This window comes from Apis florea, unplaced genomic scaffold (assembly GCF_048593485.1).
Source record: "Apis florea isolate Af1SG1 unplaced genomic scaffold, ASM4859348v1 contig_37_pilon, whole genome shotgun sequence".
Classification (NCBI taxonomy): domain Eukaryota; kingdom Metazoa; phylum Arthropoda; class Insecta; order Hymenoptera; family Apidae; genus Apis; species Apis florea.
The window spans coordinates 2,332,818-2,349,759 of record NW_028256861.1 but is presented as its reverse complement, the minus strand read 5'-3'; the positions used below and the strand labels follow the sequence as shown (position 1 = coordinate 2,349,759).

The following is a 16,942-nucleotide window of genomic DNA, read 5'->3' as shown; positions in this document are numbered from 1 at the left end:
ATAATAACTGAAAATCTCATTTCAAACTTTTAATCGATGCAAGTACGTATTAATTTTAAATGAACGATTGTGGAAAAAACGTGAATGAGAAAAAAAATGGAAATCTATCGCGGTTGGGTGGAGAGTAAAAGTTGCAAAATTAATTTCCTCGCAAAACATCACGCCCGCCATCTCCTCTCCTTCTTTTTTTCTCATTTTCCTCGACGACATGAATATTCATGCTTGGTAACCAAGTAAAATAAATTATCCAGCTACTACATCTTTGACGTCGAGATAAATAAGAGTAATCTCTTCTTTAACAAAGAATTATTAAGGAAAAAAGAAAAAAAAAACTAGTTTAATGCAATATTTATGTAAGTTTCAAGATGTCGTCAAGTTTTACATTTTTACAACGTCGAGGAATGCAATGAATATTTCCCAAGAGAAATTGACAAACTTAAATCGTGTTGTCTCGTTCCTGAATAAACGTGAATAAATAATAGAATACGATTAAGCAAAATACTAGAAAATCGGATAAAAGCTTATCTTAATTCGTTTAACTCGAGAAACTAATAAGAAAATAATTGAAAACATAGTTAAGGGATAATGAGACGGATTTGAGAGTCTCTCTCTTTGGCCAGGATTTTCGTTCTGTCGTAGGGAATACGAGAAATTTTAATCGGAGATGAATTATTAAAGGATCGAATATTTTAAGAGAATTTAATTTTTAAAATGATATTTCTTTATTTTTCGTATTAAAATTGTCGATTCGAGTAAAAGGGAGAAAGATTTGAGAAGGTATGGAAAATGAGATGAAAATTAAAATAAAATGTTAACACGAGGTATTATTGCTTTTGGATTTACAGAGAGATTGATCTGAATTCAATTCTATTGAATTTCATTATTTCATATTTGATGTAAAATAATCCGAAGATTTGTGTTATTCATTTTTATCATCATCATTATTATTATTATTAATATTAGGTAAAATATAACCTCAAAAACCGAAAGATTGACAAATAAAATGTTGAATTGAATATACAGTCTGCAAATGTTTCTTCCTTCTTTTAAAAGGAAATTTTAATTAAGAGTTTTAATTAAAAAGCATCGCGTGATTCTATTCTTTTCGAGAAATTTCAAAAGAATTTTATCTGTGAATTTGAGATGAGAAGTAATTCGGAAATCAATAAAGGTATATAACGTAAAAGATAAACATTCTGAGTTTCAAGTTTACGTTATTTATATCGCAAAATTTTGACGCATCTCTGGAAAGATAAATAAAAGCAAAGAACCACCTTCCTGCGGATGTTTATGTATTTATGCAAAATTTGGCAAGAATGGATGTAACATTCAAAAGTATACGAAATATTATGTCCAAATATACTTTGAATTGTGATATTTGAGAAATAAAGCAAATCTCTTAAATCTTCATCTTTCTTTAGTCTCTAAAAATCTCTTGTTTACTTCTGAAAGTTTCGAAAATAGGTTCTACGATAAACCAGAAGAAGATTAAATTAAATTCGATATTTAATGGTTTCCTTGTCTCAAATACACAACATCGATGAAATTGCATAAAAGCTTCGAAGAGTTCGCATGAACGAACGCATTGTTCCATGCCTCTTGCTTACTCTAATCATGAACGAACCCTTTTATCGTTATTTCGGTAGAAATATTGATTGCACTTAAGTTTATCGGCCTCGATTTTCGTCATGTTCGATCTTGACATCTTTCTCCTACCTGATTAACGATTGGTTATGCGATACCAGCGCCACGCTCATATCATTAACTATTATAACCAATAATATTTCTTCAATTATTTATTACTTATATTTTTTACTTTATATATTTGATTATTTTATATTACTATTAATATTTTATTACTTTTTTTAATTATTCACTCGTCGTAGCGTCAAGAGCTCAATTATGAATTTGGCATGAATTTGAGGTGGTTATTTTTTATTAACGATATCTCATTCCAAATGAAAATCATCATCAAAGCGATTCAAACTCTCGAAAAAATTTTAGATACTCTAAAAATATATATAGAATTCTTTTTTCGCGTAATTGAAAATTATGTTTAAAATGGTGCAATCGTCATAGTGTTAAAAATAGTCGAAAAACTAAATAACTTTGATATAACGTCCCCACCTTTTTTTTTTATAAATTGCTAATCGATAAATTGCTGGTCGTTTCGTACGAGAAACTGACTTTCTCGGTACATCCATACTTTCTCAGATTCGAATTATATCGAGGAGAGTTGCATGGATGAAGCTCAAATCTCATTTGATCGGTTCCATTGGGAACGATTTTCCTTGACTTTAAAAAGAAAAAAGAAAAAAAAAAAAAAGAAAAAAATTTTTTTAACCGAGACATCGTCGAGAAACGAGTCTGATTAGAGTAAGGTAATTCTTGTTACATATAAACTCGTTCCCTCGAGAAATGTAGAGGAGAGGATGGCTATTATGGAACGAGGCAAAGGATGTGAAACTTTCGAACTCGGCCATCTTGGTAATTTCAACTTAATCACGATGAAAATAATTTCGATCTTTGATATTGTACACGTTTGACGTCAATTATTCCATCGGGTTCATATAAAAAAAAAAAAAAAAAAAAAAAAAAAAATCGTGTTATAATTTTTCTTTCGTTTCTTTCTGTCTGGTTGTTTTAGAAGATTGGTATTGTTCTCTATGGGCTTGAATTTCTACAGCTCTGTACTTAACGAAATGAAAGAACAGTGGTTACGACCACAAAGGAAGATTTCATTTTCTAAAGAATAAAATTTTCTTGGATTTCACGGGGTGTAATTTTTTCAAGATTTTTTTTTTTTATATTAGTGTTTATAAATAATGTAATTAGGGGGAGATATATAAAGTTTTTTGATTATAAAAATTTATTAATATCTATATTTCCATATTTAACAAACTCTATTTATTATCCAAATCCAATGTATTGTGAAACGAACACTATTAACAGATAAAAACAATAATTCTAATAATTTACATACAATCTGATATTATATTTATTATATTATTAATATTCCAATGCATTAGGTTAAGATACTCGTACATTTGCAATATGAAGAATTTATTCGTTAGATATTTTAATTACGACGCATTATTTCAATGGTGGAAATGATGCAAACGAAAAAAAAGTTGTACGATATTTTTCACTGGCAATTTTTCGCATTTTTCGCATTATTAACAAAAGATGTTTCGCGTGGAATTATTTTTTGTAAAAAATCCAATTCATATTAGATCATTTTTATCAATTTTATAATAACAAAAAAATTCGTAAGTATGTGCTAACATCTGATGGATAATGAATTATGATTGTTCGATCTTTCCTCTAATTACGTTATATGAATACATAATATATTTAATGAACGATTAACGTGCAATATTATTATTAATATAAAATCATATTTAATTATTATAGAATATGTATTTAATAATGTCTAAGAATATTAGTTATAATTGGGTTATAATTATTTAGATTGAAAGACTTGTACAAAATAAGAAAAACGTTTATATTTACGAATTGAAAAATAATTAATAATCTCTTTTGTACAATAATTTATAAACTAATAGATGGATTTTTTTAAATTTTACAATTTTAAACTTAAACATAATTGTAATCAGATAAATCAATGAAAAAATTTCTAAAAATATGTAATAAAAAGTAAATGATAAATATTAATAAACTTCTTTGCCAATTTATATAATTATATATCTATAATTTTAATTAAAATTAAAAGATGATAAAATAAATGCATGTTATGAAATTAAATTAACAAAGTAGCATTAATATTACTTATTTGTACTATTGATATAAAATTAAAATATTAATAATCTCCTCGTTAAAAAGGAAAATTAAATAGAAGAAAAATTATAAATTTAACTTATTTCTACAGATATTTATATATAATAATAATAATAATATATTGTATAAAAAAAGATAAGAAAATATTAATTCAAAAATATTTCATTAATTTTCTTATTCATTTCGAGAGAATAAAATTCTAAAGTTTTATTATTAAATTATAAAATATTCAAGTTTTAATAACCTATTGTAATTATCTTCTTATAAAAGATATTTCTACTGTTTCAAATTAGATAACAACAAATTTTTCCATCTAAAAATAATTTTGCTCCAAAAATTTTCACCAAAATCGGATATATTTCATAAAAGTACACACGAATTTTTGCGAGTGACTGTATCTAACAATAGCGTCCAGAGAGATAAATGTGCTCAAGAATCGTTAACTTCTCTTCTCTTGGTAATTTCGATTTCATTCACTTCATTGGCCTCTCAACCACTAAGGAGAACATTTCTTACGAAGATAGAGATAGAAGTTGGTGAAATAAAAGGATGGAACGAGAGATAGATCGATATAGAACGAGATAACAATATCTCAAGATCATTGAAACTGTTAGAATGGCCACAAAACTTGGATTTCGGATTCCAGAAAAATCGGGTGGAATAATCCTCGCGCGACGCTTAAGCGAGCAGAGGGCGCGACGATCAAGCGAGCAGAGGGCGCGACAGTCACCGTCGAATTCAGCGATTTCTCAGAGAAGTTGGAGGGGGGATCAGGATCAGGGAACGTTTTCGTTCGTCCCCTCCAAACCTATCCATTTCACACGCCGCAAACGTATAATCGTGGATATAAGGGGGAAGGGCGAGGCAAGGAAATGGAAAAGGCATCTTTACGATTCTCCCCCTCGTCCCTGATAAACGCGGATTCAATTGGACAAGTTCGCTCGTTCATTAAATTTTTATGCCGTGCAGCGATTGGATTCCTCTCTCCCAAAAAAAATTGAGGGATTTTAAATTAAGTTATCGTTGTATCACGATAATAAAAATTTTGGCAAGTTTACGACATCGGTTAACTTTGATACGGATTTTTATCGTATTCCGTATATGGAACTGGTTCAATCGTATTCTAAAGCAGAATTAGACGAAGTTTCGTCGCGGTCCAGAGTTTTACGATTATTGTTCTTCGCCATGCATAAATCTATCTTTCGAAACTTGTGCGTGTGTTATGCAAGTATGGTTATGTGCGGTTATCCACTTTGCCAAAAATATTCGGCTAATTTACTCAGCGATTTAAGGATCTTTTGAGTTGGCAGGAATTCGCGTTGGAGAATAACGAGAAACAATAGTAAATGAATATTAAGGAAGAAGAACAAAATTGAGTCAATAGTAATTTTGCAATTATGAATGTTAATAATTCATTTTTTTCTTGTACTTACTTAAATATACCATCTGAATTGAAGATTTTTCACTTTACGTATTTTAATGTATTTAATGCAAAATACTTTTTTCCTTCGTTTTATACATGTTTGTTTCAAATTATCGTCATATTTTAGAATCGATTCTCTCTACAAGTGTTCTACAGAAGTATTATTATTCTGTTGACAGAGACGGTACGAAACGTCATTGCCACGGGAACATGATAACATCGATTGTCATTAATATTCAAAATATTGATTGAACGGAATCGGTTTCCGGACACAGTCGTGTTCCTCCCTGCTTCCGAGCAAATATCATATCACTTTGTAAATAACGGAGCGAAGTGTAAATAATTATGCATAAAAGTGAGTATTATAAAAAATTTGTAAACGAATAAATATAATGAGAAATCGAACTAAATATTTAAATTAAATCGTATATAATTTTGCATATTTTTGCGTATTACAGCATTAAATTTCGTATTTATTTTACCCCTGCCCTCTCTCCAAATATGTTTTACGAATAAGCGGAAAGCGGAGAGCGCGACAGTTAATCGTATCCCCTCTATAAACGTATATTACATTATTCGATATATTCTATGCAATTATGTATATATTCCACGTCACACGTGACCTGCGCAAGACAAATGCGCAAAGTCACAGCGACAGGTCCATGCTTCTTACTCACCGAACACTATAACGAGGGTCATTTTGACCGTCTTAACTTTGGCTCTAGGGATAAGTCCTCGAGACGATACCCTCCTGGTGTCCCTAGTCGGTCCCTGGCGTAATGCCCCCCCTTGCGACCATATAGTGGCCACGATCACAGCATAACAGCCCCCTATTATCAGAGTGGGAACTATAAAGAGGGTGAAGCTGACCAAGCTCATGTAGATCCTCCACTGCGTCGGCGAGCCCAGGTCTATCCAGCATTGTGTCTTCCCCTGGTAAACCGTCCTGTCGATTATCCTCGTGCCGAAATTAACCCAACAATCGTATAATTTATACGTAAACGGGGAGATTTTGAACACGTTGGAATAATGTTCTCGATCAAATTTGTTAGCAATTTGATCGAGGAGATATGTATTTTAACGTGTACACGTTTCATGTTGCAAAAGGGATAATATTTTTAAATGGATTTTTTCAAAATTTATTTATAATATCTATATATATATATTTTTATGTACATTTTATGTAATTTTGTATAGATGAGAGAGTATAGATGAGACAGTATAGCCAACGTCAAAGTGTTAAAATGATTTTATTGAAAGAAATTATTCTTTCTACGAAAGTTTGAAGCTTATTCTAAAAGCTTGAAATTAAATGCAATATTTTATTGGGAGAAAAGTATCTTTTCTCTATACATATCTTCTGAAGATCTGATTTTATTAAAAATTCCATTTCGTACGATCCCGTAGCAATTAATTTTCTATTTAAAATTAAACGATCGATTCTCTTAAAGAAATTTCAAACAATTCTGTTGAATAGAATCGTAATTAAAATTGACTTGGAATAATTTCATTTCATGTCGATTAATAGATGTTTAATGTAATTTTACGAGTAACCTTTTTCCTCGTAAAATAATCGCGTATATAGATACGTGTAAATAATTTCATTATTCGATCACTCGATTTAAACTTGATTAAAATTTTCAATCTCGTGTAAAAATTTAGTCGAATTAACGAATCGAATTGAGCGATCATCAATTTTAAAAATTTCATCGTTTCGTTTTAATTAAGATCGAAATCTTCAATCTTCAAAAAATTTATCGAAAAATTCTACAATCTTTCTCATTTGATTAAACGATTCTTCGATTCGAAAAAATTCCACGATATATTTTCTTGTTTAACGGAAATGAAAATCTTGTGAAAATCTCAAAATATTCTTTTCAACAAATCGATCGATACCTGCACACGCTTCTCTTCGTAGAGGAAAATGATCGGCGCGCTAAACAATGCCGATAATCCCCAGGCACTGATCACCAAGGCTCTGGCTCTCCACCCTGTAATTAAAATTGGATTTCCATCGTTAAGTCGATTTCTCCACAATGGGAAAGCAATTCTGGGGAGAAATTCGTTATGTCATCCTTATGATTATGGCAGGGAGGTATAAATGAACAGAGTCGAGTTTTACGAATTTCCTCGATTTCGAACTCGTCCAATTCATAACGCATCTCGAGAATAAAACCTTCGAAAATTAAAATAAAGTTTCGAAAAATCGATCGACCGGATATTGACGAATAATACGGGGAGATTGAATAAATATATAGTTAGAAATTTTAATTTCAGGTATTTACTTTCGAGGATACTAATAAAAAATTTTCAATTTTACCTATTTTATAGACAACGTGATTGAAAATATCGATATGTTCGTTGTAGATGTCGTTGTCGTCAGTTTCTAATAATTGGTGTATACATAAATATATTGACGACAACGACATCTACAATAAAGATATCGATATTTTCAATTACATTGTCTATAATATAAATAGAATTGAAAATTTCTTATTAATATTTTAATTTTAATAAATATATAGGATGTCCCGTGTAAAATGTTCATTCGCTTTTGAGAAAAATTTTTAATTCTATTCATATTAGACATTCATATAGACAACGTGATTGAAAATATTGATATCTTCGTTGTAGATGTCGTTGTCGTCAGGTTTCTAATAACCTATATATTGACGATCTCTACAGGTAATAAGAATTGTCATATCTGTGAGTTATTTTTTTCTTATCGTGTTAATTTTTTGAGAACGAGTGATTTGATTTTTGGTGAGTTTATAAATAAAGCACCCTGTAGATATCGAGGCCGATATAAATAAATCTTACGACGACTTACAGCGAAGCTATTGCATTAGCGACATAAGCGGCATTTAATGATCAGTAACGTTTCTATGCGCAGTTTAAACATGTGTATGTTGTAGAGAATATACAATGTATAAAAAAGTTTCCAAAAGATTGCAACATTTTTCAAAATTTTTTATATGATTTTTAATGATTTATATTAATTATTAGTACATACACATATATGTATAAATTGATAATTTTTTAACAAAAGCACTTGTTTCAAAAGCACTTTTATCTTTCGATGATTTTATAAAAATCTAGATTTTTTTTCTTTAAATCATATATTGGTATACAATTATTTTTAAATAAACTCCAATTATTTTTGATTGTGGAAAAGTAATTATTAAAATTTACAATTTCGTTCAAATCTTCAAATTTTACTAAAAAAACACGAAAAAAAATATTGAAAATTGAAACTGGTTCTAATTTCTTTTTTTTTTTTTTTTTTTTGATTATACAGTATCGAAAATTTTTCATTAATATCTCAGAAATTAATAAATACTCGAAGCTAAAATTTTATATTTTTATGATATATCCTTTTTTCCAAAAAAATACAAATCAAATGAAAATTATTTGTCGAGAATTATTTTTCATTAAATAAACACTTCAGTTAAGAGTGAAAGTTATTAATGTCTCGTGAAAAATATTTTCTAGATATCGAGAGTGAAAATTATAATAATAAAAAAAAAAAGTAGTAATTTTCGAATAGAGTTTTATTCTCAAATTTTATTTATATTATTATTATTCGAATGATAAAATAAATTAAAGAAAAAACAGAAAAGGAATATAATCAGAATATAATCAAAAGTTTCGATGCAATAAAGAAACTTCCATTTCATTATTTTAATAACGATTTGGTGTTTCTATTTTATTCTGTTTGAAATAATATGGGATCTATATTTCAATGTGGAGAAATATTATTCAAAGAAACAGGAATTTGCATCAATATTATTAAAAAGATTGATTAATTAAGGAAACATGGAATTTTTCAATGTCTTTTTATTCTGTCACGATTTTTCATCTTTTGGCTTATTTCTTATATACGATGTGCATTAAACAAAGCTTGATGGAATAAAGAAAAGATGAGATTGTAATGCTCGTTGATCTACTTTGAGAATGACATCTTGGTAAATGTGAATCTCGGATGTTATTTCGAATGGATGTTATAGGAAAGATGTAAATATACAATTGTTTTATTTAAATTTTGGGAAGTAAAAATAAGTTTTTTTTTTTTTTTAATATTCCTTATTTTTAATTCTTGAATGTTTATGTTTACATACAACGAAAAGAAAATCTCGAAGAAATGGATATTAAAAGAAGAAACTTTCATTTAGGAATCTTATGATAACTTCTTTTTTTTTAAATATTTACTGGATAATTATAAAAATGTATCTATTTTATTAAATATTATGACATTTTTTTTAAATATTCTCTGTTTTTAATTTTAAGGGATTAATTAAGAGGATGATTATTTAAATTTAACAATAAAAGTAGAAAGAACAGATGTTAAAGGAATTTTCATTTATGAATCTTGTGACAACTTTTTTGAAAATGTTTGTTGAACATTACAAATATATGTAATATCTATTTTATAAATATTACAATTTTAGAAAGTGTTTTATATTAAGTCTTTTTTTAACATTCTCTTTAATATTCTTAAAGATGATTAAATATTGCTATTTTATTTAACAGAAAAAAAAAATATAAATTTGTATATATATATTTTTTTTAGAAAAAAGAAAACAATTTTTTATAGATATAGATATACTTATTCTGCTTAATGGAAAGAAAAAAAATAATATTTGGTGAACAATTATAAATATTTATCTAATTTATAAATATCACAATTTTCCTTCTCTTTTTAAAGATGATTTTTTTTATAGATGATTGTTTATATGATTTAACAATAAAAGGAGAATCTTAAAAAAAATGAACAAATTTTTATTTAAATTAATCCTGTGATAACATTTTTGTAGCTGCTCTAATGAATTTTGATATATAATTGAATAATTAAGCATTATTGAATGATAATGAACATGATAAATATTTATTATTTAAATTTCACAAATTATCATTTATTTTTTCCTCATAAAAGTAATATGATATAATTTTTTACTCGCATAGATTTTTGATTAGAAATTGGAATTTCAATAATCTCATTTATATAACAAAATTTGAGATTTGAATTTAACAACAATAATCTGGATAAATAATGGAATAGTATGTTTTGTTAAGTTAAATGTATCTTTACGATAAAAATTAAAAAAAACAATGAGAGTTAAGCAAGAAATCAGAAAACTCAAAATGGATCAATACAGATATTATAAAGTTCGAAAAAGCAGAAAGTTATAATAAAATAACAAGTTGTATCTATTTTGTATCCAATTAAAAGTTGAAAGCTAGTACCATAATCTGGATGGAACAGTCACTAGGATTACGTTGATAATATAATAATTATAAATTGAGCAAGTTTTTGATTAATATTTAAGTAAATGTTACACAAAAGTTCAGATGATCAATTATCTCGTGTTTTTAATTAAATTATTTTTAATTGAACCCTGTCCCAATTACTAAGTAACAATTAGCATATGTTAAAAAAGGTAAATCCATTTATATATTTCGTATAATTATATTTATATAAATTTAATATAAATATTTATTTAAATTTGTTATTCGAACTGAATAAATTAAAATAAATTAAAATTCATAGTGTGTAAGTAAGTAAATAATTAATTTACTCTTAGTAAGCATTTAAATAAGCAATTAAACTAGAGTGACTTACTTACGTACGGTAAGTGTACTTACATCTGCCAGTGAAATTCATAGGTCTCGTAATGGCGTCGTATCTGTCGATTGACAAAGCGACGAGCACATATGTCGAACTGTACGTAACGACAGCTTGCATGAACCTTATCAGCTTGCAAGCAACGTTACCCGCATGCCAAGACACCGTCGTTTTCCAAATTATATCTGTTAGCACGGATATCAAGCCCACCAATAAATCTGCAATGAGATATTCACCGTCGTGAGATGATTTATCATAACGTTATATATAACGTGGGATGTTCGATTATAGATGTCTATAGAATTAATGTAAGGGACAATATTTTTTCGAAATAAGAAGGAAATTAATCCATTTATTTACAAAGTTATATTTGAAACCTTCGTACAGTTATCTCTTGCAAGAATGATATAAAGATAATAATAAAAAAAAGAATAATAGGAACAATAGGAATGCAAATGAAATAAGGTTTGCAAAAAAAAAAGTTAATATATAGAAATGCAATGTCAAAATAGTTGAAGGATTAGATAAATGCAAATGAACCTTTTCTTAAAGTCTTCTCAAAATCTTTATAATTGAACCGACTTAATTTCTTTTATATATCCTTTATCATAAATGCGATAAATGCAATAAATTATATTTCTTTTTACAATTTCTTATTTCTATTAATCTCGATTAATTCTTATATTTCAGTTAGATTTTATTCTTCATTTTTTCATTTGAGGAATCATTTGTAGAATTTTTAAATTTCCGTTTTTAAAGTTAAATTTTTAGTTTCTAAATTAAATTGAACACTCTATGTAGCAGTAAATGCAACGTTGGTATAATTCTCTGGTGAACGAACTTAATGGACCATTTGGAAACATGTTCATTAACCGTGACCAACTATTTTAAAATATTTTAACGAAGTCATTGCGATCAAGAACACGTGAACTATTTTCAATTTATATTTTAATCCACTTTATGCGCTTTAATTCTCGTACAAATTCCTGTTTCCAAGAAAATCGATCATGTAGTGTACACAAGCGTGTATATTGCATTATCAATATTGCAAAAATATAAAGAAAATTGATTCGAGAAATATTTAAACTAAACAGTTTAATAAATAAATTTACAATTTAAATAAATAAATATTTTAACCAAACACATATGCTATCTCAAGTAATTTTCCATTGTTTTTATTTTTAATATTTTTTTTCGTATAAATAAAAATCGTTTGATCGATGCGTTATTTACAATGTCTTGTTTTTCTATACAATATGTAAATTAACATCTGTGAGTTTATTATTGCTTACAACGAAACATTTACATAGGTATAAAATCAATCGCAATCTACATAGAAATTGCTATTGCTATTTTTATAGTCACTAACCATGTGATCTTTAACGCTTATTTATTTTGATATAATTATATTTTATCATATTTATAAAAATTCTCTTTCTATTTAATTCAAAAAAATTCAGTGTCGTTAGACGTAATTATTTATTAGAAATTGTATTAATTTTTTTTCGTTTTTTCTTTCTTTACCATACATTGGTAAAGAAAACTCGCAGTCTATATAAATATTACGATAAAACGAGGTCACGGAGAGATTCAATGAAATAATAAACTCAAAAATATTAAAACTATTCGAAACAATGAAGATAGAATTATCCTAGAAAGTAATTAATTTTTAAAAAATTTTTCTTATTATAAAACTATAAATTATTTGAATATTATGAAATGGAATTACAACTCAAAAAGTGATAAGAAAATATGGTTTATCGATTCGAAATAATGAAGATAGTATAAATATAAGTTAAAGAAATTAATTTCTATTTTCCTTATTATGGAAATTTATTTAAACAATTATTATATATTACAAAATATTGCACTTCAAAAGAGGTTAGAAATCACTGGATTAGACATTATTAAAGAATGTTGAAACACATATATCACGAATGGGGATTCTGATTTTCCACGAGAGGACAAAAGTGCCATAAAGAAGTAGTTTAAAGGTTTATCGTATAAAGTGTTGCGATCGGTTACCCATAAAAAAGACCCTCGAAAGTGAGATTTCACTCTGCCAATTCCCATGTGAAACGGTCGAAACGTAACTCGTATATTTTCCTCTGATATTGAAACTCAGTTGGATATACTTATCATACGATAATAACGTGGATTATTTAACCGATCTCCCATCCAAAAAATTAATCAAAATTATTATATATATGTTAATTTTTAAGATTTATTCAGTATAAACTATAGTAGATTATGACTATAGTAAATTCGAAATTAAAGTATAATATGTATAATAATATAGGATATTATAATTTTTATTAATTTATATTTTCAAATTCGATTTTCTCAAAAAATAATTTTTAAATGAAAGAATTTATCTTACATTTTTACATAATCGATTATTAATCATTCGCTTAATTATTTATTCGTATTTATTAATTTTATTTATACAAAAATTCTCAAATTTGATTTATTAGATAAAGTGTGAAATGAAAAAATTTTACTTTCTTTTTTTGACAAATAAAATTAGCTGTTGTGCAATTACACAACACTTTACATGTAATGATATGTCTTAAATGTGACATAATCCATCGTGATTTGACAAAATTTCAAAGAATCGTCTTTTCAATTCATTTTTTTCCTCTTTAAAAAATTAATTTTTCTTTTGGTAATGAATACGATATTTATAATATTTATAATGTTAATGTTACCAACGCATCGGTAGAAGAAATAATTTCATCAAGAATTGCATCCTTTGCGCGAAATAAAGAACGACGATGACAGAGAAACTCTCTGTCGGCAAAAATGCCTCATAAAATTGGGAATATTTGCATGCGAATAAGCTGAAAACAGTGTCCGCAATTAAGCAACTCGATCCTAGCGACGCGCATCGGCCAAATTTGAAAACGACTGGGCGCCCGTTTACGAGCGAATAATCCATGATCCGTCGTAAAAGAAAGTGGGCAATCGCGCCAACAAACCGTAAAATTCGAATTCGAATGCCATTTTTTGCCCTTCTTACCAACGAACGAACTGGACCGATAAATTATTTAAAATATAAAAAGATATGAAGATCGTATCGAGACGAGTCGGCGAATAATATAATTAATATAAAGATATAAAAAGATTGATCATAACAGATGAATTTTGAAATGTATATTATCGTCCAAAAGTTTGGAAGCGGTAATATTTTGAAATAAAGAATATATGATGAATAATTGTAAATGCTTGATCGACGTTGATAACTTTTTTTTAGAAATTATATGGAATTATCCAGAATTTGTTTAAAAATAATAAAAGATAAAAATGGTTATTTTATAATGAATTTGATTCGAAGGAAAATTTTGATTTCGAATTATTAAAAATTATTGAATTGGTTTGATATTTATTCGTTATCTTTGTTTCAATGAGACTTCTTTGTTTTTGTTGCATCACTGTTATACTCTGTTCTCGTTTCGCTTCATTTAATGCGAACTTAAATTGCTTATAACTCGATAAAAGTTTACCTTTTGTATTTATTTTGACCTTTAAAATCGATTTTTCAAAAATGCATCACGAATAAATTATTGATATCTTGTATAATAAAATTGTATAATAAAATAAAATAAAATAGATAAATATTCAAAAAGAAAGTTTTGAAATAAATAAGATAATCTTTATGAACAAATTTTTCCTATAAATGTAATAGATTTCATTTAAAATATACAATTATACAAAATTAAAACATTAATTATTTTTATAATAGGCTTGAATTAGCTTAAATTAGGTTAGGTTAGATTTTCTTTTTGTGAACATTTATTTGTTGTAAAATATATTGAAAATATTATAGCAAAATTTTAATAAAATATTTTCGACACATTAATCAATTTAATATCGGTTTAATTTTACATTTCATCGAAGTATTTCGTTAAAAAACGAGAGTTCATCCTCTTGTTATTCGTACAAAAAGCGAACAAATAAATTCATCATATTCTCTTTTATCTACAATCTTTCGTGTCTTTTTCCTTTGCTTTTTCATTTACGTTTCGAAATTTTCCTTTATTTTTCCCCCTTTAAACGACAAATGCACACATTCAATTCAACGCGATAACATGAAACACATCGTGGAACGATAATATCGATAGAATACGAACGATTTAACCTCCATTCCTTCTCATCTCTCTTCTTCTATCTTTCTCGTATCGAAAGAGAGGTAAGAAACGTTTCCGATGTATAAGTACGCGTATGTTTGTGAATCGTTTGACGCCTCTTACAGGCAATCATCGTCGGAATGGAAAAATGGTCTTTTTTTACGCGATGTAAAATATCATAGGCAACGTTCACACGTGTTTTCGGCCGTAAAAATTCATATTGCAAATATGGAATTCTGAAAATCAATATGTACCATGAATGTATATAGAATCGTAACAAATAACATAATAAATTGCATCAAATTATTATATATACAGTAACAGCCAATGTTTCGATTGTTTTTTATCGTTATTGACAAAAATGTATACAGTTGTATGAAAATTACAAATGAGACATATGGAAATTTCGAAATATTTCTCGAAACTTTTTGATAATATTGTAATTTGAAAATTTGAAAATTTCAGATTACGAACAATTATATATAGATTTTAAACTTACAATAACCCTTACTGATCATATAAAGTGACCACTTTTGATATATATTATCTGAATTGTAAATTCTAAATTTGTTACTTACACACAGTCAGGAACAGTTGATCAAGCATGAAAGCAGCTTGGCTGAATGAAGGTTAAGTTACTGGTTCTGATTGAATGATTTCACTAATTCATTAAAATAGTTTACAAGAAGAAATTTAATTTTTTGAAATATGAAAAATTAATCTAAATTTATTATTAAATTTATAAATTCGAAGAATTTGTTATAATAATTTATTTAATTTAATTTAATTTCTTTAAAAGAATAAAATAAAAAAGAAAACACACATATGATGATATTTTTCAATAAACTAATTCATTCTAAAATGTTCATTATATTCATTTGTTATAATAATGTTATCGTGGAATGCCTTTAAAGAATCAATTATGGATATCCATCCGTTCGATATTTTATTATTGATAATATTTCAATATTATCGATACAAGTCTATATTTTGAATTTTGAGATTTTCCAAAATATTCGAGTCGAATTTGATCTAAAAATCCAATTTCGATTTTACATCACAAATGCATAAAAATGGATTAAAGATATATATCACAATAAAGAAGAAGAATACAGCATTCCAAGAAAGAATACCAAGAAGAACGAGTAGTAACAAAGTAATGGGCAAAAGTTATGGCATCTCGTAAGTCAGAATGGAACAAGGGAAAACAGGGGCAAATCAACTTTTTCGCGTCGAGAATATTCACTAGATTGGATACAGCTTGGTTATAGCACAGATCTATATGCGGAGGTCGAAGTAAATAGGTTTGTTTTGAAAGGGGAAAATGAAAGAAGGTGCGATTTACTCGAATTCTCCAGGGATATAAGTGTTTGTTCTTAACGTGCAGAGAAAAAGAATCAGACCATTGATCTTACGGATTAAGGAAGCTGAGCTCAGATTTCTCGTTAGATTATTTTAACCAATTAAGATGTCGAATTTTTTCTATCTGATATTCTAAGATAAGTGATGTAAGTTCATCCCATATACTAATAGAATAAAAATTAGAATGTTTATAAAAATTTAAATTTTTAATAATAGAATATAAAAATATAGATAAAAATTTATCTCACAATTGAAACATCGTAATATTTATTTTGCATTGGATATTTTATTATTTGTTTAAATTTTACAATATTTTTATCTAAATTTTAAGAAATACGAGATATCAAGTTTTATATCAAGTAGAATAATAAGATTAATAATAAAATGACAATAATTTTCCATAACAGTTATTTAGTATATTTTTTTATACGTTTTTATAGAAAAATGTAATAAAAATACAATTCGATTATTTGAAAAGCGAAAAAAAATAGAACTAATGAATAATTAAAGGAATATGTAAATATATTCTGTACAGTACAGGAAATGACAATATCGATTGTCATTGATATCCAAAATATCGATTTAACGAAGTATTTGTATTCCGAACGC

At 27.1% G+C, this 16,942-nt stretch overlaps 1 protein-coding gene across 2 annotated transcripts in view; it reads right to left on the bottom strand.

The window, feature by feature from the left end:
- CCAP-R (Crustacean cardioactive peptide receptor) overlaps nt 1-16,942 on the bottom strand; it is an 82,330-nt gene that overhangs the window by 4,212 nt on the left and 61,176 nt on the right. For both annotated transcript variants that reach the window (XM_086916191.1, XM_086916192.1), the window contains 3 exons: nt 10,865-11,062; nt 7,118-7,212; nt 5,899-6,154 (listed from right to left, as the gene is read on the bottom strand). In XM_086916191.1, the coding sequence (XP_086772317.1) occupies nt 5,899-6,154; nt 7,118-7,212; nt 10,865-11,062 (549 nt within the window). The remainder of the gene's footprint in view (nt 1-5,898; nt 6,155-7,117; nt 7,213-10,864; nt 11,063-16,942) is intronic.